The following is a 24,370-nucleotide window of genomic DNA, read 5'->3' as shown; positions in this document are numbered from 1 at the left end:
TGGTGGTGTTTGAATACAAAAGAAAGAACCACATGTCCACCAGATAGGGAATGCTGACTGAGATCACAGAGGTAGAATTGGTCTCTGATGCTCTGTTTTATGAAAATCTGAGTAGCATAGATGGATAGCATTAATCCAGCCGTGCATTTGGAGAATATGACGACGTTTCCGGCCCACGAGGACTACACTACATTTGTAGAATATGACTACGCAAGGGCTACATCATTTTTCTCTGCCTGACACCTGGGCTTGCCCTCTTGTACAGGAACAGTAAATGCTGAATGAGTGAGTGACCGCGTTGACTTCGTGTCGGGGAAGAACAGGGTCAGGGATACATGTACCAAAACACACTTCTCATCTATACATAGGCTTATTAATATAATGACTGGAAAATGAGTTTCTATGAGGGCAGTAGCACTTTGGGATCTTGTTTAAATACTGTGGTCTTAAGCCTTTTATAAAAGGATCTTAGTTTTTCTAGGAGTTCTAGAACTTGAGAAAAAATGTAAACTAGATCTAGCAGAACTCGTACTCCCAGCAGAGCAACCCCCTCCGGTGTGCACATGTGTAGGATTCTGCCAAGTCGATCCTTGGAGTGTGAGGCTCCTCTTCCCCACCTCTTAAAGTCTTAAGTTTTATTTTGTTTTAAAAACGGGGTTTGGTTTTTTTTTTAATTACGCACACATCTTTTCGCTGGTGTCTTCTTGGGCAAGATCTCAGACCTGAGAAACTAGCATCCGTTGGCACCTAAAACTTGTGTTTCAGGTCCTTGCCGGCTTCAGTCTGCTGCTGTTGGTACTGCTTCTGGACCCAGGCTATGGACCCTTTGGGGGCAGGACTCAGTGTCATTTGAGGTAGCTTCAAAGGTTTTCTTTAGGTCTTAAAACTGAATTGATTCTAAACTTATCCACTAGCCTGTATCCTTCATAGCCATGGCCGGCATTTTATTATACTTATGTTAGGTCTTGGGGCTAGAAAAAAGCGCTTAACTCTCAAGGAGTTTACAATCTGGCCGAGGGGACAGTTTATAAATACAGTAGGACCAAGTGCCACCTCACTGGTATAGACAAATGCCATGTCACGCATTACTTTTGGATTTTCCACTTTTTGTGAATTAAAATTTTTAAATGTTGAATAAACAGGAGTTATTTTAAGGAGCATCGGTGAAGTGGCAGAGATAGAGCAACAGTGGATTTTAACTAGGTCTAAGAGCTTTCCTTTTCAGAGCTAAATTTACATATGTGCTGGTCAGAGATAAGAAATGTCTCTTTAATCTTAGGATTCACAATCTAAAATATTTAGCATTCCATTTTTTCTTAATAGAAGTGATTCCTTCATACAGTATAAGGAAGACAATGAAAATATTTTTAAAAGTTCCAGTCTTGTGAGATCCTATTGAAACAAGGTGTTTTTACAGATTTGACTTTGTTAAAGGACAGATCTAGCTCCTAGTTAAGAATTAAAATTAAGGGCGCCTGGGTGGCTCAGTCGGTTGAGCGACTGCCTTCGGCTCAGGTCATGATCCTGGAGTCCCGGGATCGAGTCCCGCGCCAGGCTCCCTGCTCGACGGGGAGTCTGCTTCTCCCCCTGACCCTCTTCCCTCTCGTGCTCTCTATCTCTCATTCTCTCTCTCTCAAATAAATAAATCTTTAAAAAAATTAAAATTAAGAATTCCAGTTTCTATTTTTTTTAATTCTTTGTCAGATAATATATTTTTTTAAGATTTTATTTATTTTATTTCAGAGAGAGTGAGAGAGGGCATGAGAGGGGGGGAGTGGGAGAGGGAGAAGCAGACTCCCCACTGAGCAGGGAGCCCGATGTGGGGCTTGATCCCAGGACCCTAGGATCATGACCTGAACCGAAGGCAGGCAGATGCTTAACGACTGAGCCACCCAGGCGTCCCAAGAATTAAGTTTCTAATGAGGGTTTTAACTCTTTCCCAATCAGTAACATTAGGGGAAAAAATGACATTTAGGGAAGATAATACATTGTGCAAATATTTAAAATCCCATTGCCCTAATTTTTAAAAACCGCCATTGCTAAAAAAAAAGTCAATTACACTTTTTAAGTTGACTATAATGTATCTATCCTAAAGGCATCTTAAAAAATCAATGTATTTTATTTTTTATTTTTTTATTTTTTTAAAGATTTTATTTATTTGAGAGAGAGAGACAGTATGAGAGGGGAGAAGGTCAGAGGGAGAAGCAGGCTCCCCGCTGAGCCGGGAGCCTGATGTGGGACTCGATCCCAGAACTCCGGGATCATGACCTGAGCCGAAGGCAGTTGCTTAACCAACTGAGCCACCCAGGCGCCCAAAAATCAATGTATTTTAAATAAGATAAATAATGTAACGCTCATGAATTTTTTGAAACCATTCTTAGCATCAGATTGTCAGCCAAGAAATAGAGCTTCTCGCTCATTAGAGAAGGTGTTTCTAGTTTTCAGCTAAATGTTAACAAATTTTCCAGTAGTTTGGTATGGCACGAAAAGAGCTCATATGACAATGGTAATTGAATACTAATGTTGTAAATGAAATATCAAACCGGTAATTTTTTAAATGTTCTAAATGGGGTTCAAAAGGCCAATAACTTCAGTAAGTGCTAAAAGTCTTTGAGGGTATAAATCATCACTTCCTACAAATTTTACTGAGTTACTTAAAGCACTAGCAAACCAAAGTGTTCTGATCAGATTTCAGTTTCATGTCCCTTGATTTCTCCTACCATTTTTCAGGAAGATGACCGTGTTTTGTCCCCATTGTACTTAAAACGGTGGCTCAAATAGATGGCCGGTAAGAAAATCCTGTGTGAAGAAAACTGGCTGGCCCACGTGGCCCGCAGAAATTTGCGTCTGTGTCCTGTAATATCATAAAAATGAAACAAGTCCAACAGTTTCCTTATCTTTAATCCTTCTACTAGTGCTCTAATAGTAGGTGTTACTTCCCCTCCTCAGACTTCACCTTTGTATCTAACTGTGATGTCTGAGCCAGGACTCTATGGAGCGTTCCCTTGCTTGGTGGAAGAGAAAATATCTTTTAGTTCCCATAGATGCTACCCACAGCCGGGGAATCCCTCACTTCCTCTGTCTTTTCCTTTCCCCTCCCTTCCTTTCCTGACATGATGTCCAGAGGGCTGCTGGAGCTGAAGAACTCATTTTTACTCAGTGGGAGTGTCCTAATAGGATGGGCATCACAAGAAGAATACTTTTTGTCCCAAGGGCAGGTGATCGCAACACTGAAGACATTTTAAATATGAAAGGGCAGCAACCCAGGGGCCTGGGGCAGCTGAGGACATTTATATTTGAATTTCCACTCCCCAAACACATCACTGTGCCCCACTCCATAGGATCACATCACAAGGAGTCTTTTTTTTTTTTTTTTAACCAGCCCTATTTATTTAGGTTTTTGGTGATAATCCTGTCAAGATTTAGCTTAGAAATTACATTGTAGATGAAAGAGCCTGTAGATGAAAGATGAAAGTAGCATTTCCATGTTAACATGACTGTGTCAGTTGTAAATAATTTATAAAAGATATTTTCTGGGGAAAAATACCTGCCTTTAGGATCTTGGCTCCTTTATGCGATTAGCTTGTAGGGAACAGAGTTGGATCAAGCAGGCTGGAAGTTACAAGTGGGGGTGTCAAGGAGTGTCAGACCATCGCCCCTCAACAGCAAACAACATTGAAGGCATGATCTCAGATTGCACAGTTCATTGTTCTGATTTCTTCGTTCTACACACATATCTCTAGATTACACAGATATTTCTAAATCTCTTTTCATCTGTGAAACTGCTTTGTTATTAAATACGAGAACATAGCTTTTTGATTTATTTGGAATTTTGGGTCTTCAGTCATATGAAATGAATGAAAATAAAAAACTTTTTTTTTAAGTCCATATACTCAATACAATTTCCCCTAGCTTTTTGGTACAAGTTAAAATAATTTTAAAATGTGTTTTGAGGGGTGCCTAGCTGGCTCAGTCAGAAAAGCATGCAACTCTTGGCTTTGGGGTTGTGAGTTTGAGCCCCACGTTGGGTGTTGAGATTACTTAAGTAAATAAAACCTAAAAAAATTTAAAAGTGTGTTTTGAGAAGTTTCCTAAGTTTTGAAATGACTGTATAAAAATATCCTTAAGCTGAATGATACTGTATATTGATCTCTTTCCAATTTACAGTATGGTAACTCACAAGACTCAGAACTGAGGTGATGGGGGAATTAAAATGAGTAGGAATGAAGACACACTGAGACCTACATGAAGCAAAGGGAGAAAGCTCGGTTCTAACCAGCTCATCTCTGGACACATTCAGCTTTTTTTTTTTTAAATATTTTATTTATTTATTTGAGAGAGACACAGCGAGAGAGGGAACACAAGCAGGGGGAGTGGGAGAGGGAGAGACAGGCTTCCTGCAGAGCAGGGACGGGACTCGATCCAGGACCCCGGGATCATGACCTGAGCCAAAGGCAGACGCTTAACGCTTAACGACAACCACCCAGGGGCCCCTGGACACATTCAGCTTCCAACCTTATTTTCATCCTTGGTGATTTTATATTTAACCAAAAAACAAAAAAAAACAAAACAAAAAACCTGCTATCCAAGTATCCATGAAATAGGTACTTTATTTTGGATTCTAGAATTGAGCAAGACCAGAGAGCTGAGAAAAATGGGGCCAGTCCCCAAGAAAAAGTCAGCAACACAATTGCTTAAAAAGTCAGGGCTATGAGAACACTTGTGAACAGCAAACTGCAAGCTAGGCTTTTCCCTCTTTCTATATGATGTGGGCAGTGTTTTTCATTAGAAATTGTCATTCAGTTTCAATGCCAACAGCTGCAGAAAACCTGGAGTCCAGAAAAGAAAAGAAGTAATTGTAGTCACTCCGATTAAGAACAAAGTGGTGCAATCCCCAAACATGAAATCGGGGACAATATAACTTAACAGAGACCCCAAATGCCAATCTCAGGCTGGGATGCTTCTGTTACATGGCATCATTGCTGTGATGTAGACAGAAGGCGGGCGACGGAGCCCAGCGCCCGGACTCCCGGGCACACCACACCGCGGTACGTTTCCGTCTGTGACGTCCAGGGAAGTCATAGCGAAGTCTGCCTTGAACCCCAAAACTGAAGAATAGAAATATACATCTCTGCATTTGGGTTGCAGGAAAATCTAGAACAACATGCAACAGCCGTCAGAGGCTGAGGAGGGTTGGTAAGTGCGAAGGTGAATGGTGTGGCCAAGTCACAGATGATGAAAAGGCAGCAGAGAAAGGTGAAGACATTCTGTCGTCTTCCCGTGGAAGAGAACAAATTTGATCCTCGAGCAACTGGAGACATTCAAATGCGTGGGGAGGGATGGAGACTAGCTGTTGTCTACTTGTATTGAGAATTAGAGCAAAGAAGCTGTATGTTTTCTTTAAGATTTTATTTATTTATTTGAGAGAGAGTGAGAGCATGAGATGGGGGAGGGCCAGAGGGAGAAGCAGAACCCCCGCCGAGCAGGGAGCCCGACACGGGAGAGGCCGACACGGGACTCGATTCTTGGGGCCCCGGGATCATGACCTGAGCAGAAGGCAGACACTTCACCGACTGAGCCACCCGGGTGCCCAGCTGTACATTTTCTGAAAGGTGGCATTACGTGGGCCTTTACGCTCTCAGGAAAAGACACGTGAGACATAAGAACATGTTTGAGCAGTAAGTTGTGGACAATCTTCCCTTTAAAATTATTTTTAAATTATCTTAGATGCAGAACTCCTCCAATCAGATACTCACAGGTAAGGTAACTTTAAATTTAAAGTCCCACTCAGTCCACCTGACAATATAACTATTTTGTAGGCCTTGATTCTCCTTCTTTAATTCTTAATTTTCCCCTTTGCAAGATAAGGTTGATATGATTAAATCCAGGTGATATAGTAACAGCCCAGTAAGTAACAGCAACTCATGATGATGATTTGACTAAAAGGTTATTTTAAAAAGGCATAAGAATAAAATAAAATTTACTAAAGGGATATTGTACACATGGATATGGACATATTTTCTCAAGTATTTCAACAGAATAGCAATGCTAAACTGTGTTTAATTTCCTCATGTATAAAAAGATGTGCCGAAAGATGCATGCCTCATCAGTTTTAATTTTATTGGGTATGGCCATATGTGACACCCTTCTCTAGAAAAGCAAACTGCAAAGCGTCACACAGAGGGTACAGATATCCTAAGTCACTCACGCAGTCGTTTCTCCAGTCTCCTCTTGAGGAGAACTTCAAGCCTTTGCTCAATTCTAAACATTCAACAAAATGCTTGGACCTCTTGGGAAATAAAAGTACCAATTTCTTTGTTTTTCTAGAACTAACTTTCTGTTTATTAATGTAGTCTGTTATATTTCTGACCCAGATTAAGCCCTTTGCTAAAGGGACAACTTACCTCAGTCTGAAAAGAAAGGATTCTACAGTGTTTTCAAGTATTTTAGAATATTTGCCAGTTCTGATAAAAAGCCATTATTATAGAAAGAGTAACATCATTGTGAGTGTAGACAGGCACCACATGGTAGATTCCTCTCAGGAGAATGATTTCTCGGGTGTGTGTAATCCCGGCATGAAATGAGGATGGGAATAATTTGCCTTTAAAATCCTATGGATTGATTAAAAGGGAAAAGATGCTAAACTAGATGCCAGTTTTCTGTAAAGATGAATTTGTGCAAGACTGCTTTATGCTCTGGGAATATGTGAGCCTGGCATTGGCCGACTGCACATTTTAACATTTTATAGCACTAAACAAATGATGGGAGAAAACTGGCCTATTCCATTGGTTGAAAGAACCTGCTGATACTTAAACATGGGACCTTTTTACAAAAGCTGCACCCAGAAATCTAGTTAGTGTTCTGCTTTTCAATTTGAATGCATTTTTCTCTTCCATCAACACAGATTCCTGCTGAAAACCAGTGACTATATAAATAAAGCTGCTGTGTTCTGGACCATCTAGCAGTGTCGAGTAGATTCGAGAAAGTACTAATGGTCGTCCTGGCACGTTGCCCTCAGCTAAATTTGTGTTCCAACGTTTGACTTCCACCTCTGCCGTCACCATGATTCCCAACCCCGCTCCAGGACCATGTCACAGCTAGTCGTAATCCAAAGTCAGGGTGTTTTCTCCCAAAGGCAAGCCTGAGGGGGCAGCCACCCAAGGGACCTGAGGTCAGAGGCACTGGGATAAACTCACACTCACCTGCCCTGACACCTCCTCGACGTGCTCATGAGGGTTATACTTTAGACATTCCTGCCAGAGGGAGCATCTCATTGAAGGTCTAAACTCAAGTACTTGAGATCCATTCTCAGAAATAGGTTTCGAGGCGGAGAAGAGAAAGGAGAGCACTGGACAAGAAGGCCTCCGAACAAGGGAGTGGAAAGTGGCCCAGGGCTGCTGGGGGCCAATGGTTGGCTTCTTAAAGGTAAAGGGTTAACGTTGCCATTCGAAGGCCACCCCTCGAGAACCTGAATTTTCTGCCTTGGCTCACTGCAAATTGCTATTTTTCAGGGACAGCTTACCTAAGTCAGAATTAGATTTGTGTTTTTACTCATATAGACTCCTCTCTAAATTTCAAAACATTTCACATACTCCCCAAAGAAACTCTTGCTACAATAAATAAAAACAAAGGTTTGGGGTTTACAAATATTCTGGGGTTTCAGTATTTTTCTTAGCCCAGTTCAAACCAAAGAGGTTATAAATATCCAGAACCATCAGTAGATAAATTATAAGGAAAACATCGTCGCCCCCAGCTATTTAAGTGACACTTATCACAGATACATCCCATTTATGAGGTAGTCGGATTCCTCAGACGTAATGGGACGAGCTTTCTTCAGTTTCTGTTTCACCAGGCGTAGGCGGCACGCCACCATGAGGAGCAGCAGCGCCGTGATGGCCAAGCCCAGGGCCAGGGGTAGAACCGCACCTGTGAAGCGGTTAGAAATGAACAGGGCAGGTCAGTGAGCAGCCACGATAGAGCCACAGTTTACTGTACGGTGAGCACTTTGCAGGCACTGTTCTAGTTCATCTGAACAACTCCATTACGTACGTACTTGTACTATCGCCATTTTACAGATTAAGGTGCGGAGATGGAGTCATGGGTCTGAGAGCACCTGGTTTGTAAATGGCAGGTGTAGTTCTCAAACCCAGGCTTCTTTCAAACCAGATTCTGTACCGGGTTCCTACAACACGTGGGTAGCATCAGTGGGCACCAAGGTTGTAGCTGGATCCCCCTCAGCCCCCCCCGTAACAGACTCTGAATGGACAGTGGTGAAGACATGGCGGCCACAGGAGCGTTTTCATCGTAGTCACAGATGATATTTGTGGATCCATCCATGATCATTCTCTCAGAATAAGTATGGACTGATTCCTGACTTCTTGTAGGGTTTTAAGAAATTTATTTTCTTTTCTAAATCCAGAGAACCTACCCTCAGCCAGTAAGATCCACTGTTGAGAGCCAACTGCAAACTGTGCTGGTGTAATTCTGGCGAAGGGTACTTGAAGAAAAACATCTCTCTCATTCTCCTTCAAAGGGTCTCTCCTGGGGGTTGCGTCTTAGACACCCAGACGAGAAGCGAGAAGCAGCCTTTCAAGGCCAGCAGAAGTCTGGAAGGGACAGGGTGTGTCCCGGGTGAGTCTTCCTTATCAAGCTCAGCAGGCTCTATTCTTAGTCTGATCTACTCTGGAGTCAGACCAGGCTTGGAGACGATATGGCGGAGCTACTTTTAGCCGCAGGGGTCTTGCCAACTCGTGGAATTAGAGGGATAAAAATGCCCATCGCATAAGCTGATTCTATAACCTTTCATCTCGTTCCTTTCTTCACTCATGCAGGGTTCAGTCAGAGCTATGTGCCTGACACTGAGCTCAGTGCTGGTGACCAAAGATGATAAGCTCATGCTACAGAGTCCCGGCACTGTTCTAAGTGCCTTTTTTTTTTTTTAAAGAATGATATATTTTTTAAAGATTTATTTATTTATTTTAGACAGACAGAGAGAGAGAGAGAGAGTCTTAAGCAGACTCCAGCACAGGGCTTGATCCCACGACCCTGAAATCATGACCTGAGCTGAAACCAAGAGTTGGACGCCTAACCGACTGAGCCACCCAGGCACCTGTACTCTTCTAAACGCTTTATGGTATAAATCATTTAATTCTCAGAACCACCATTTGAGTTGGTACTATTATTATATCTATTTTGCAAATGAAGGAACTAAGATATCAAGAATGAAGTGACTTGTCTGAGCTTGTAAGATCAGTGGTGCAGCGAGGACAGGGTCCCAGGCAGGGCAGCTCCAGACCCGCCACTGTACAGAACTTCTTCAAAAGGGAAATGAGATCATGATTTTATTGACTTCAGGTCTGGGTAGACAAATATTTAAGTGAAAAAACACCATTAAGTACTATAATTACTGTGACAGAATTAGATCAGAAGTGCCGATGTAAAAGGAGTGGTTTGTGTATCCAGTTCATAGGATTTTTTGCTCCAGTGGTTTAAATGTATGATGGAGCTCCTTTGGGGTGGGTGGGGGAGATAAATGTATTTTCTGACATTTTTGGATTGAAATGCCTATACATGATTCAGGTAGAATTTTCTTTAGGTTTCTGGAATTTTTTTTTAAAGATTTATTTATTTGAGAGAGAGAGGGCGAGAGAGAGCACGTGCCCATGGCGGGGTGGGCAGAGGGAGAAAGAGAGAGAGAGAATCTTAAGCAGACTCGCTGCCGAGTACGGAGCCGATCTCATGACCCTGAGATCATGACCTGAGCCGACATCAAGAGTCAGATGCTTAACTGACTGAGCCACCCACGTGCCCCATAGGTTTTGGGATTATTTGGGCCTAAATATGTGAGAGTCCTTAGCGTCGAGGTCCTGGTTGCAGCCACAAAGGGGATGAAATTGCCAGAGAGAAACGGAGGAGGACAGAAGGAGATGCATCAGAGAAGTGGCAGTGCAGCCAACGGACAGGGGAGCCTTGGAAGCACAGGGAAAAGACTTTCAAGGAAGCACTTGGCTGAACGAAATGCTAAGAAGAGGTCAAGTGAGGTGAAGCCCGGAGAGGCCAATGGACTTAGCAATCAGAAATTCTTTTCAGGGAGACTGAAGATTGAGGGATGCTATTTTGTTTTTATGTGTTGGGAGAGATCTGAAAGTGTCTGCAGCTGTTGGGGGAACCAGCCAGTAGAGAAAGAGATTAAAAACACAGGAGAGTTGGGGCGCCTGGGTGGCTCAGTCGTTAAGCGTCTGCCTTCAGCTCACGTCCTGGTCCCGGGGTCCTGGGATCGAGCCCCGCATCGGGCTCCCTGCTCCGCGGGAAGCCTGCTTCTCCCTCCCCCACTCCCCCTGCTTGTGTGCCCTCTCTTGCTGTGTCTCTCTCTGTCAAATAAATAAATAAAATCTTAAAAAAACAAAACAAAACACAGGAGAGTTAATTAATGATGTTGAAACGTACCTGAGAAGATTAGAGCTTGTATCAAGGTCAGGGGGAGACTGACCTTGGAAAGAGGGGACACTTCTTCCTTTAGTACTGAAGGAAGGAAGCGGGGGGGGGGTGCAAACGGACGGGTGTTCACGTCTCGGGATGAGTAGCTGAGGACGCCCACTCTGCTTGTTCAGGGCAGGGAAGGGACTAGAGGCGGCCCTTCTAAATGTGTGTGATTTTACGTAAGGATGAGCACCGGTGCTTAGGCCTCAGGGAATGGGGCTGTGCTTGAAGATCCCCATCCCAGGTCTGGGGTGCAGATGCAGCTATGGGTAACAACAGAGCAGACATATCATCTTGGGGAACTTTCTGTTTCCCAAGTCAGAGATGAGCTGGCTAAACTGTCAAATTGATTTCTGTTTAATGCTTTGAATACAAGGAAAATGAAATCTCCCATACAGAACTTGCTACGATACTGCAAATTATTCTAGACTTTTCAATAGTCATTTGGCATGGTTTCTTCATTGTCTTTAGTTTGGGTATTTGGAGATTTAACATTTTCTAAACCCTTGTAAAACACATCATGATATAATTTTCTCAGGAACCAGCCAAGGAGATGAATTGGGTATTCTGCTCGTATGAGTGGGGGTGACGTTCATAATACATGACAACTGGAATGGGCAATGGGCAGTTAGAACGGAGACTCTTCTGCATACAACCAGGCATGGGAGCCGGGCAGGCCTGGTTTCCCTTTACGTGTCCATGGGCGACAGGGCCCTTTTTATTCAAATATCTGGGGCTGGGGTAAGTCCAGCAGGCCTGCAGACTGAGCGGCATCTAGGTACTTGAGGTCTGGATTATTCTGGCCATCTGTTGGTTAATGGTTATACTTTAATGTTGTCCAGATTTTACAAAGAACACTCTAGGGTAAAAAGAAAGCCTTCTCCACGTTCAGATCTATAATTTAAGAATCATCTTTTGTCCTCCTGAATCTTCTTTTACTAATTAGTTCATGGGATTTAGGACTAAAACCTACTTTTCTACAGAACTATGTCGAATGTGTTTTCTTTCTCCTTAAAAACCACCAAAATCATGGAATTATGGTATTCTTTTTGTACTCACTAAATATTCCCTCAACCTCCAACACTCTTTCCTCATTCCTATTGTCTTGGGTCTTCATCGCGCAAGCATGCTGGAGAGATTAGGTACTCTAAGATCTTTACTCTTGTAGTATAACTAACTCAAACATGATAGCCACCATTTATCTGGCTCATTATGAGCCGTGCAGTGTGCTAAATGGTTTCACTGCCCCACTCACCCTCCCTAACAACTCCGAGGCAGTGAGAGTTGTTATCTCCATCTTACTCATGAGGAGACTGGGATCCAGAGAGAGAAAATCGCCCACCCCAGGTCATAGAGTTTAGTGGTGGAGCAAGGGTCTGAACCTTGGCATCACATTCTAGAGCTCGAGTTCTTTTTTTTTCTTTCTAATATTTTATTTATTTATTTGTCAGAGAGAGAGAGAGAGCACAAGCAGGGGGAGCGGCAGGCAGAGGGAGAGGGAGAAGCAGGCTTCCCGCCGAACATTGAGCCCGATGAGGGGCTCCATCCCAGGACCCTGGGATCGTGACCTGAACTGAAGGCAGACGCTCATGGACTGGGCCACCCAGGTGCCCCTGGAGCCCGTGTTCTTAACCCCTGTGCATGAGTATTACTCTTCCCACAGAATGTTACACCTGGGAGGGGATATAATGATAATCTAGTCCCATCAACTTCTAGAAGAGGAAGCCGAAGTCCGAAGATGGAGGTTACTAGTTTAAGAGCCCAGCGAGGCAGCATGATGGAGGAAGGGAGAACCGTACCTTCTTCTGACCCACAGGTCCTGTCATGACTCCAGCAGCTGCATCTGATACCTGCAGCTGGAGGATCTGGGATTCTGCAGATGTCTATACTCTGCAATGAATTTCCAAGTTACACACTTACCTGTTTCTGGGGCTGGGTGTCCCCCTCCTCCTCGATCGCTCTTGGACTCAAAAATATAATTTTCCTCTTTTCTGTTCTTCCCTGAGGAGCCACGATCTACAGGAAACAAATAGAACGTATACTGAAGGTACAGCAGAAACTTCAGGAAACAGACATGGAAAGACAGCCTTATTTGTTTTTTTAGGATGGATCTCAAGGACTTACAGAATTTATTTCTCTAGTAAACCTAGGTCTGTGATGGATACTAACACACTGGACAGCTCACGTGACCGGTTTAGTAATGCGGAGGATGGGGCTAGAACAAAACCGTGGGCAGAGAAAGGGAAGAGGCAGAAGGCACCGGAAGTCCAACCGGCGCCCTGACCCTGGAGGGTGAAGGAGAGGCCTTGGCTCGAAAAGTCAAGGGTAATCTCTGGACTTCATACGACAGAAAGCAGAAGCAGTCCACAGAGGTTTTTCTTTAAAAAAATGAACAGTAAGCGGGAGCCTGGGTGGCTCGGTTGGTTAAGCGTCTGCCTTCGGCTCAGGTCACGATCCCGGGGTCCTGGGATCGAGCCCCACATTGGGCTCCCGGCTCAGTGGGGAGCCTGCTTCTCCCTCTCCCACTCCCCCCACTTGTGCTCTCTCTCTCCCTTTTTTATTTATTTGAGAGAGAGAATAAGAGAGAGCATGAAAGAGGGGAGGTTCAGAGGGAGAAGCAGGCTCCCCGCTGAGCAGGGAGCCAGACGCGGGGCTCGATCCCAGGACCCTGAGATCATGACCCGAGCCAAAGGCAGATGCTTAACCAACTGAGCCACCCAGGCGCCCCTAAATAAATAAAATCTCAAAAAAAAAATGAGCAGTGAGCATACAGAAGGCGCTCAGACACACTATTTGACTTTCTTACCTCAACCCTACTTGGCAGGTATTCATTGCTTCATGTGTTCTGGTTTGGTCAGAGAGGCTTGGCACCTGCCCAGGTTCTTTCGAGTAGTAAGTGGGTCACAGGGCTGGGGTTTATTTATTTATTTTTATTTACTTTTTGAAAGAGAGAGTGTGTGCAAGCGAGTGGGGGCAGGCGGAGGCGGGGAAGTGCTGGGAGGCACGGAGGGAGAGGAAGAGAGAGTCATAACCAACTGGGCCACCCAGGCACCTCAGGGCTGGGATTTAAACCCAGGTGTGCCGAACTGCTTGTTGGCGGAAACCAGCCCTTGTGATGTAATAATGTGCTGCTAATTGCCCACTCTATTCCATTATATTATTGAGAGCAAAGAGTGAGAAAGATCAAATCTTAGGACTTTTATCCCAGGTCTGATGAGCCACGATTATACCATTGTATCATCTCCTATCTAGGAATTGACGACATTTGTGTGCTTTATTACACTGACAATATAATGAATAACGAGCTAGTGGAGTTGCCCTCCTGCTGTGATCTCAGGGGAGACTGTGGGATAATATAATTCTCAGTGACAATATATTAGAAATGATGAACTGGCATGAGGAATTTTACTGAGAAACAAAACCAAATTTTAAAGCTTCTTTACTCATAGGTCATCAACAGGTACGTTCGTAACTCCTGCAACTGAAATCAGGCTACTTAAATGTAGTATTTATAAAATTCTTTGTAGTTTGTACTAAGGGATATGCCTGGATTTACTAAGGATCACAAAAATCAAGAGGAAAATGGAAAATTGTGAAATTATTGCGGGTACCTACTAGAGCCAGAAAGCCATGACTTAAACCGATCATAGCAGCCCCGGGCTAACGCTGTTGAAGAGAAGGGACTGCAAATACATTTAATTTCTTTAAGGCATCCTTGACGCTCCTTTTCACTCAGCCCCGCCAGTCATCCATCTCGGGACAGTGCAGACCCTGTCTAGGATCCCCTGTGAAATAGCCCCGACTGTGGCCCCTCTTCTCTGTCCTCAAGGCCACAGCCTTAGGTGTCTGTCACCTTTAACTCAAGCACTGCAAGAACCTCTGCCCCGGGCGGGGTGTGTCTGCCAAGGTTCTCACCCACACTCCCCAGTGTCCGTGCCAGGAGGCTGGCCCACATTTGCTCCCTCCATTCTGCTGTGCTTCTCCATGTTACTCTAAAAGGACCCATCCCGGCCACCGGCATATAGCCAGTAATGTGAGCTGTCCTCCATAGACTCCTGGCCCAAAGAGAATGAGACACATGAGTAAGGCATAAGCACTTTCTTGTAGGCCAGAGAATCAGATTTACTTTTCAAGTTGATTGCTATTATTGTCCACTTGACTGTGGTGGTGTAAGGCCCGCTCCCACCCAGAGCCGTGAGGGGAGGGAAAGGAAGAGGGGCAGCCGGTGAGAGACTATACTCACGGACTAAGGGGTGGCTGCCTGGCGCTGTGGGGGCCTGGGTCCCAGTAGGATGGGGACAGGGACTACTGAATCTAAGCCATTGGGGCTGGGGGAGCGCTGAGGCCATTGAGAACCTGGGCTGTCCTCCACGTGGCAAGGTGATTTCGACCCCTTGGGATTTTGTGGACCAATTAAAAATTCAAAATGATTTTGGGGCCAATTTGGGGTTGTCAATTTTTTATTTTGCCAAGACATTGAAAGAAATGGCCATTTATGAAGGCCATTGCCTTTACTTCATTATAAAGTGAGGAAATGCGTAAACCCACAAAACATGAAGAATTTAATCCATAAAAAGGACAGCTCTTTAAATGGAGTAAGTTCAGCCTTATAAAAAAGACTGCTTTGTCCTTATTTTTCTCATTTTTGCCATGAATGCATGAAAGCTTTATCATGGGTGGGTACTGATCCTTCCTCGACTGGACTAAATTCGGTTACCCTCCTTCTTGACTCCGCCTGTCCGGATGCCTCAGCAGGGCTTTCGAGGTCCTCTGTATTGCCCTCAATTCTCGATAAACACCCTTCACTTTGGGTAGCTGGGATCCCCTGCTTCAATAATTGTCATTCCCAAACCCATTTGCTCATGCAATTAATTAGAACCCTGTTTTCCATGTATTCAAACTCTTTCTGCCCACTGTTCAGAGCACAGTGCAACGTTCATGCCTGTCCCAGGTAGGGCCGCCTGTCCACGAGGCTCAATGGGTAAAGAGCCGGCAAAAATGTTTCAACTTGATTTCTCTTAAAATTACAAGAACACAATGGATACGATAATAGTGAATCTAGCCTATGTTATATTACTCTCTATTCCAACACAGTCATAAAGCATAGTATTTGTTTTTTTTAAGGGCCCATGAAAGTTACAATGCAGATCTACAAGTGGCCAACCCGACTTCTCTAGCACCCACAGATCTCTTCCTTCGGAGCTTCTAATGCCCTAATAGAAAGAACTGTATAAGCAGGTCTTAAGGGAATTGTAGCTGTTTCCTATCTCTGTAGCTAAGAGAAAAGGTCCTTGAACTCACGGTGAGGCTTGTGGCTGAAGCCATCGTCCCACTGGGGCTGGTATTTAGACACTAAGTTAAATTCTGGCCTTATTACTTATTAGCTGTGTGACCTAGTCTCAGTGTCTTCAACCATAAAATGTGGCTAATGATTTCTGCACACCACCAGGTTGCTATGAAGACCCAAGACGTGCACAGTGACAGGCACTCAGTAAGTCCTCTCTCCAATAATAAATCTGGAAGTGGGAAGATCACATGGCTGAGAACTCATGTCCTACTTTTTAGAAATAATGAGCCAGGAATAAAAACATCAGAATTTACCAACCTTCAATTCTTTCCAGAGGATTAGCTAGTTTGTCTTTTACCCAATGGAAAAATATAAAATAACTACATTCACAATGCCCCCCTGCCCCTGTCTCTTTCCAACAAAGATGAGAGATTGCTCACTCTGATTCTGAGCAGGGACTCGGTACTGGGGCCACCACTGCACTGTTTTTATTTTTTTTATTTGCACTGTCTTATTGGCTTGTTGCTCTCTTACCCGAGTTTCCTAGTGAATGCCACTGCCCTCGAATGCTCCAGCAAAAAGTCATCAGGCATGAACAGCTACTGAGAGACCTAGATTATATTTACATACGGTGTCTCACGCAATCCTTGTAGCCACTCTGTGAGAAGATACTATTATCCTGCAAGGAAATGCAGTTCAGAGCAGTTAATGACCTGGCATCTAGTAACTGGTGGTGCTGGAATTAGAACCCAGGACTGATCCAGAGCAGGAGCGTTTCTACTCAACCATACTGTTCTCAGAGCCACAGATCCAAGAACTTAGAGTTGATACCGTACTTATTTACTCATATCTAGAGTAATGTATATCTACCATATTTATTTACTGAAATCAAAATACCTTGACAAAAATCACAAATTTAAATATTTCCTTAGGAAGTCTGAGACAAAGCTCTATTAAGGATGCAGCAGAGAAAGAGCTTAATTGTACTTAGAAAGGGGATCTTGCCTTGGAGATGGGTTCATGTGGAAAACTGGACAAATTCATTCTGCATCTTCAGTTGTCAACTTTGAAGAGTATTTTCTTAGCTGTCCTCAGGGAGGGATCAGGCAGGGAGAGGGCAGTGCACACAGGAGACTTAAGACACAATTGCCACAGACTCTAGAATTTCCAGGGGATTTGCCCTGCTCGAGTCGGTATTTGAAATGTGAATTTCTGTTTTCTACATTTCAGGGAGGAAGTCACTGTCATTTCCCAGACTGTCTGATTCACTTTGCCTAGACGCCAATGTATGGCACACCACAGAGAAGCCCTTCACTTCCTCCTGTCCTATGGTAGGCTCTCTCCAGAGTGGCAAGTCAAAACAAACAAGACAAAGATGGCATTTGCTTCTGCAAATAGCTTATTTCTAATGACCCTTTTACATAGTTAATGTCTTAGGAAATTATTTTGTCCCTTTTCTGAATGACATATTGTGCTATGTGTACATGCATAGCCATGCATTCACAGCAGGAGTTGGAAGCTGGATAGAGTTGTTTTAAATTCATTTTCAGTCACCACAGAACATGCAGGCATGTTCTGGAAGGAAGGTGGAAATACCAGCTGGAAAAGTGGCTACAATACGGGCCTGCCTTCCAGAATGCTCTATGGCTTCCTATGACCACCTGCCGACTGACACAGACAACAGAATTGTTCTTTGTCGCTATTCACTGGCAGAGCACACTGCATGGCTGCAAAGTGGGTAAGAGGGAGCTGTCTTCAGGAAACGTTCTGGATTGTACTAGGATAAGATCCATCCATTTCAGAAAACGGTTGATTCCTGCTATCACACTGGAGCATTAACAGGCTATTCAGCTCTGCTGCTTATCAGGCTTCAACAAATTCAAACTACCTTCCCAGAAATGTTGTTTTATAGTTTCAGGATGTTTTCTCAATAAGAAAAGAGACACAGTCCAGCACAATGAAAAGATGAGGGCGCCTGGGTGGCTCAGATGGTTGAGCGTCTGCCTTTGGCTCAGGTCATGATCCCAGGGTTCTGGGATCGAGTCCCGCATCGGGCTACCTGCTCAGCGGGGAGCCTACTTCTCCCTCTGCTTCTCTCTCTCTGTCTCTCATGAATAAATAAATAAAATCTTAAAAAAAAAAAGATGAAATACCCACGAAAAATACAGGGCACATGAAAAAACCTTTTTTTTTTTTTTAGATTTTATTTATTTGAGAGAGAGAATGAGATAGAGAGAGAGCATGAGAGCGGGGAGGGTCAGAGGGAGAAGCAGACTCCCTGCTCAGCGGGGAGCCTGATGCGGGACTCGATCCCGGGACTCCAGGATCATGACCTGAGCCGAAGGCAGTCGCTTAACCAACTGAGCCACCCAGGCGCCTGAAAAAACCCTTTTGAATACTGTTTATAAGGATAGCCTCTCTGGATAAAACACCTTCCACACTAATGCAAAGGTCACAGTTGCTCACTGCAGTTACCACCAGAGAGAAGCTGAAGGGCAAGGCTTCAGCATGTTTAGCGGGGATGTGAGAAAGTGCAGGCAGAGCCCCCTGTGTCCATACAGAAACCGCGCATTCTCCCAAGTCCATGCTTCAGTCTGGATCCTTAGGGCATCTGGTTGACTTGCTGGGCTGGACATGAATTCTCAAGTTTCAAAAACTGGACTCACTGTGAACGTGGATATACCACTTTTCTAGCACTCTGCAGTGCCAGGAGTCAGATTTCTTTCCTCTGGCTGGGTCAGATAGAAGAGGACAGCCTTGTTCATGAGTGGCGTGACCACCCAGGGAACAGGCCCTGCAGAGGCAGGCACGTCTAACAGTTCAGCCATTGAGCTCCTGCGTGCTGAGCACACAGTCTCGACCCGCGGTGCTAAGTGCACGGGGTATGCGTTCCCCGTGTAACTGAGTACCTGTACAAATCCTTGGTTTGATCCTTAGTAACATGCTTTGGAGAAATTCCTAATTGTGAGATAACTGAATCAAGGCACATGCAGATTTAAGGCTTCAGAACCTGCCCTCTAGAAGATTGTACTAAATTTTTAAAAAAGATTTATTTATTTTAGAGAGAGCACTCGCAGAGGGGAGGGGCAGAGGGAGAGAGAGTCTTAAGCAGATTCCCCACTGAGTGGGGAGCCTGATGCAGGGCCTGATCTCAGGGACCTGAGATCACGACCCGAGCAGAAATCAAATCAAGAAGTCGGTCGCTTCACCAAAGGCGCCACCCCAGCGCCCAAGATTGTACTAATTTTAATCCCACCCAAAGTGCATGAGTCTTGTTTCTCTGTGCTCTGTACATTAATTATTATATTTTTTCACCTTGCTAATGTGACAGATGAAAAACTGCATTTCATCACTTTCAGTACTACATGATCAGTATTAATCCTAGTATCTCTTTAACAAATCTTCAATGAGTTAAGTTTCTTTTTTTTTTAAAGATTTTATTTATTTCTTTGACAGAGAGAGACACAGTGAGAGAGGGAACACAAGCAGGGGGAGTGGGAAGAGGGAGAAGCAGGCCTCCCGCCGAGCAGGGAGCCCGATGCGGGGCTCGATCCCAGGACCCCGGGACCATGACCTGAGCCGAAGGCAGACGCTTAACGATTGAGCCACCCAGGCGCCTTGAGTTAAGTTTCTTTTATCCTCACAACATGTCTGTGGGGGAAGGAAGTGGCAGAAAATTTAACTTGTCCATATGTATTGTACTAGCTGATGATCTTCGCAAAACCCAGGCACAGGTTGCCAACAGTGGAGCATTTTAAAATCTATTTATGTTATGCTGGGTAGAGCATACCTTACCTCACATGAAATTGGAGGCTGGGGACGCTAGTGTGGTGGTCTCAGGGAGGGGGAGGGAGGAGATAGTTGCTGTCTCAACAAACCGCATGTTGTGAGGGCCCTTTCAAACATTTTCTAAGTTCTGGCCTTTTCTTCCCACTTTCTTCAGCCTGGACTTTCAAATATTGTGTTTTCTTTCTTTACCCATCCCCCACCTACCTCCCCTCTAGCACCCATCAGTTTGTTCTCTGCACTTATGAATCTGTTTTTTTTGTGTGTTTGTTTTTAAAAAAGTTTTTGTTTTTGATGGATTGTAATAGCACATGAATATGCTCCTGAGAAAAATAAAAGTTTTGTATACCTAACATGTTCCTAATTTTGTTAGAAGTGAATAAATGTCCAAAAAACTACTAGAACTGATAAATGAATTCAGTAAAGTTGTGGGATACAAAATTAATATACAGAAATCTGTTGCATTGCTATACATTAATAATGAAATAGCAGAAAGAGAAATTAAGAAAAAAAATCCCATTTACAACTGCACCAAAAAGAATAAAATATCTAGGAGTAAACTTAATCCAGGAGGTGAAAGACTTGAACTCCGAAAACTATAAAACACTGATGAAAGAAACTGACACAAACAAATGGAAAGACATTCCATGCTCATGGACTGGAAGACCAAATATTGTGAAAATGTCTACACTGCCTAAAGTAATCCACAGATTTAATGCAATCCTTATCAAAATACCAATAGCATTTTTCACAAAACTAGAACAAATAATCCTAAAATTTCTATGGAACCACAAAAAATCCCAGTGTTGTAGGATTGCCAAAGCAATCCTGAGAAAGAAGAACAAAACTGGAGGTATCACAATCCCAGATTTCAAGATATATTACGAAGCTGTAGCAATCAAAACAGTATGGTAGTGGCACAAAAATAGACAGATAAATCAATGGAACAGGATAGAAAATAAAAAAACCAAACCCACAACTATATGGTCAAAGGAAGCAAGAATATACGATGGGGAAAAGACAGTCCTTTCAATAAATGGTGTTGGAAAAACTGGACAGCCACATGCAAAAGAATGGAACTGGACCACTTCCTTATACCCTGCACAAAAATAAACTCAAAATGGATTAAGGACCTAAATGTGAGATCTGAAACCACAAAACTCCTAGAAGAAAACATAGGCAGTAATTTCTTAACATCAGCTGTAGAAACATTTGTCTAGATAAGGAGACATCCTTAGGCAAGGGAAACAAAAACAAAATTAACGTATTGGGACTACATCAAAGTAAAAAGCTTTGCACAGCAAATGAAACCATCAATAAAATGACAAGGCAACTTACTGAATGGGAGAAGATATTTGCAAATGATATATCCAGTAATGGGGTTAACATCTAAAATATATAAACAATTTAATAAAACTAACACCAAAAAAACCCCACAGAAAAACCAAAAAACAAATGATCTGGTTAAAAAAGGGCAAAACATCTAAATACACATTTTTCCAAAGACGATATATAAATAGCCAACAGACACATGAAAAGATGCTCAACACCACTAATCATCAGGGAAATGTAAATCAAAACCACAATGAGCTATCACCTCACACCTGTCCGATGGCTAAACACAAAAAACAAGTAATACAAGTGTTGATGAGGACATGGGAAAAAAAGAATCTTTGTATACTGTTGGTGGGAATGTGAACTGGTAAAATCATTGTGGAAAGCAACACAGGAGGTTGCTCAAAAAATTTAAAATAGAATTACCATATGATCCAGCAATTCCATTACTGGGGTATTTACCCAAAGAAAACAAAACACCAACTCAAAAAGAGACACGAGCCCCTTTGTTTATAGCAGCATTACTTACAATAGCCAAGATATGGAAGCAAACCAAGGGCCCCTCCATAGATGAATGGATAAAGAAGAGGTGGTACATATACACAATGGAATATTACTCAGCCATAAAAAAGAGTGAAACCTTGCCATTTGCAACAATGTGGATGGACCTAAAGGGTATTAGGCTAGGTGAAATAAGTCAGACAGAGAAAGATGAATACCACACGATTTCACTCACTGAAATTAAGAAACAAAACAAAGAAAAAAATGAAACAAAAACAAAAAAAACCAGATTCTTAAATACAGAGAACAAATTGATGGTTACCGGAGTGGAGATGGGTCGGGGAGGCGTGAAAGAGATGATGGGGATTAAGAGCACACTTATCAGGAGGAACACTGAGTAATGTATAGAATTGTTGAACCACTCTATTGTGCACCTGAAACTAGAACACTGTACATTAATTATACTAAAAAAAAGTGAATAAATGCATGTACATATGCATATAAAGTGAACAGAAAAAAATGCAAAAAAAATAATGGTGAATTTTGCTAGATGGTTTTAATTTTTTTCTTTATATTTTTCTGTACTTTTCAAATTTTCTACAGTAAATATGTATTACTTTAATCATTAGGAAAAACAATATATGTATTATGAAGAATAGCTGGGCTTTTTTTATTTTTTAAAGGTTTTATTTATTTATTTATTTATTTATTTATTTATTTATTTATTTGACAGAGAGAGACACAGCGAGAGAGGGAACACAAGCAGGGGGAGTGGGAGAGGGAGAAGCAGGCTTCCCGCGGAGCAGGGAGCCCGATGCGATGCGGGGCTCGATCCCAGGACTCTGGGATCATGACCTGAGCCGAAGGCAGACGCTTAACGACTGAGCCACCCAGGCGCCCCATAACTGGACTTTTAATCTCTCTGCATCTGTGAAACTCCATTCTTTACATCTTTATAGCCAAAGTCAGAGGCTTATTATCAAAAAGGACAAAGCAGAGATTGCAGAGACATTTCAAATTGAGTGCTGGCTCCCATGAAGTGGTGGTGCAGCCTGGAGTATTGCTTTCAAAGAAGTTCTGAGGCTGAATCCTCACCCCCCGGGAGCCAGCACTGGGATCAGTCTCTGGCCGGGATGAGGGCACAAGCATCGGACTATGGATCGTTCCGGAAGCACTCCCCGTGTTACACAGGGGCTTCAAGGCCGTCTGGTTGAAATCCCTTCCTAACTGCTGAGGGAACAGGTCCAGAGTATGAAGCAGCTTGCTCAAGGCTCTAAAGGCAGAGCCAAGACTGGACCTAAGTTAAGGAGACGTGGGCTTTGGTCTCCACTCTGCCGTCAGCTGATCCACTCACCCTCGCGTGAGCCTCTCTGCCGCAGAGTCGCAGTGGGAGTCCATCGGTCCTGGCCTCCGAGAACTCAGTCCTGTCCGCGAGCTCCTCATCCTTTCAGCCCTCCTGCCCAGAACCTTGGTCTCCCCTGACTCTGGCCTCAGGGAGCCAGACCTTACATTCGGGGAAACCGGACTAAAACAAGGCGTGGATGCACTGACTGAGCTGCCCAGCAGATGGCAGTACGAACAAGGAAGAGACCCAACGCAGGGCTCTGAAAGCGCCTAAATCTGAGCCCATCGCGGAATATTTTGTGCATGGATCTGTAGAGGCACTTAAAATCTAAACAGTAGATAAACAAAAGATTGGAAAGAAATATACCAAAATAGTAAAAGCTGTTTTCAGTAAAGTGTGGTGTTTTAAGTCATTTTCCTTTTTTATTATTTGCATCTCCTGCAATGAACAAAAAATTGTCATCAAGAAGTTATTAAAATAGTGACAGATTATTTCCGTATAATGTAGGCAGAGTTGGAGTACTGAAAGGACATTTACAAAAGTGTACAGAAATGGGAGATTCTATATTTCTGTCTATGTCATCAACAAATACAAATGTGCAAAAATAAATTTAAGATGATAGAATGCTAATGCTTCAGCAGTGTGAATATATTTAAAAATCTATTAGCCTTATTAGAAAGAACAAAAAATTACAGATTTAGTTAAATTGGGGACAAAAACACTGAAATACTGGCACATGAAACCATTTCCATATGATACATTTTCTTCACATTCACTTGCTTAGTGTAAAGAGGATTTACATGAATACATAGGGGTTATGCTGCTTCATCTCAAAATTAACACTTAAAACCTAAAATTTAACACTTAGGGCATTTGTTTCCTTAATACAGGTGTTGAAATTGCCTAGTTCTAGCTTACTTACTAATAAATGTACTGGTATCTCTGGAGTATGTATGAATGTATTTAGTAGGTGTTCTTTACTATAAATAATCAGTGCAAATAGTTTTTTTTCATTTTTGGCCAAATTCTTCATTTTAACTCTCTTCTTTCTTGTATTTCCTTAACACTCTTCAAATATAACCTGAGTTTTGGGGCACCTGGGTGGCTCAGTCATTAAGCGTCTGTCTTCGGCTCAGGTCATGATTCCAGGGTCCTGGGATCGAGCCCTGCATCGGGCTCCCTGCTCAGGAGGAAGCCTGCTTCTCCCTCTCCCACTCCCCCTGCTTGTGTTCCCTCTCTTGCTGTCTCTCTTTCTGTCAAATAAATAAATAAAAATCTTAAAAAAAGACACAAAGTTAAAACAAAACAAAAAAACAAACAAAAAACAAATATAACCTGAATTTTGAAGCCAAGCGTCACTATAGAACATGAGGCTGTTTCTGGAGCACCTGCTCAGCTCCTTACCTGGCATCACAGGATCGGTTTGACTCTCTGATCCCCAAAACATGGAATGATTCCTCTTCTCCGTATTTGATAATGCTGGTGGCTGGTTTTGGACAGTGACTTTCTGGGACTTTTCCAAGAAGGAGCTTCCTGCTGCATCTTTTCTTGGTCCTGTGGTTCTAGGCTGGGCAGTCACTGTGTGGGTCACCATCTTCTGGTCAAGGCTCACTGGAACACGGAAGAGCTACTGTTAG

General features: G+C 43.2%; 1 protein-coding gene across 2 annotated transcripts in view; it reads right to left on the bottom strand.

Annotated features, from left to right (window-relative positions):
- Positions 1–4,380: 4,380 nt before the first annotated feature.
- LRP11 (LDL receptor related protein 11) overlaps positions 4,381–24,370 on the bottom strand; it is a 46,523-nt gene continuing 26,533 nt past the window's right edge. The window contains exons 5-8 of one of the 2 annotated variants that reach the window (XM_027603445.2): positions 24,138–24,344; positions 12,400–12,495; positions 7,786–7,926; positions 4,381–4,829 (exon numbers count right to left, since the gene is read on the bottom strand). In XM_027603445.2, the coding sequence (XP_027459246.2) occupies positions 4,786–4,829; positions 7,786–7,926; positions 12,400–12,495; positions 24,138–24,344 (488 nt within the window). In that variant the 3' untranslated portion in view covers positions 4,381–4,785. Of the gene's footprint in view, positions 7,927–12,399; positions 12,496–24,137; positions 24,345–24,370 lie in introns of both variants that reach the window. The other variant, XM_027603446.2, reaches the window with a different exon arrangement.

The sequence above is a fragment of the Zalophus californianus genome, chromosome 7, assembly GCF_009762305.2.
Source record: "Zalophus californianus isolate mZalCal1 chromosome 7, mZalCal1.pri.v2, whole genome shotgun sequence".
Lineage (NCBI taxonomy): Eukaryota > Metazoa > Chordata > Mammalia > Carnivora > Otariidae > Zalophus > Zalophus californianus.
This window is presented reverse-complemented; position numbering and strand designations above follow the sequence as displayed.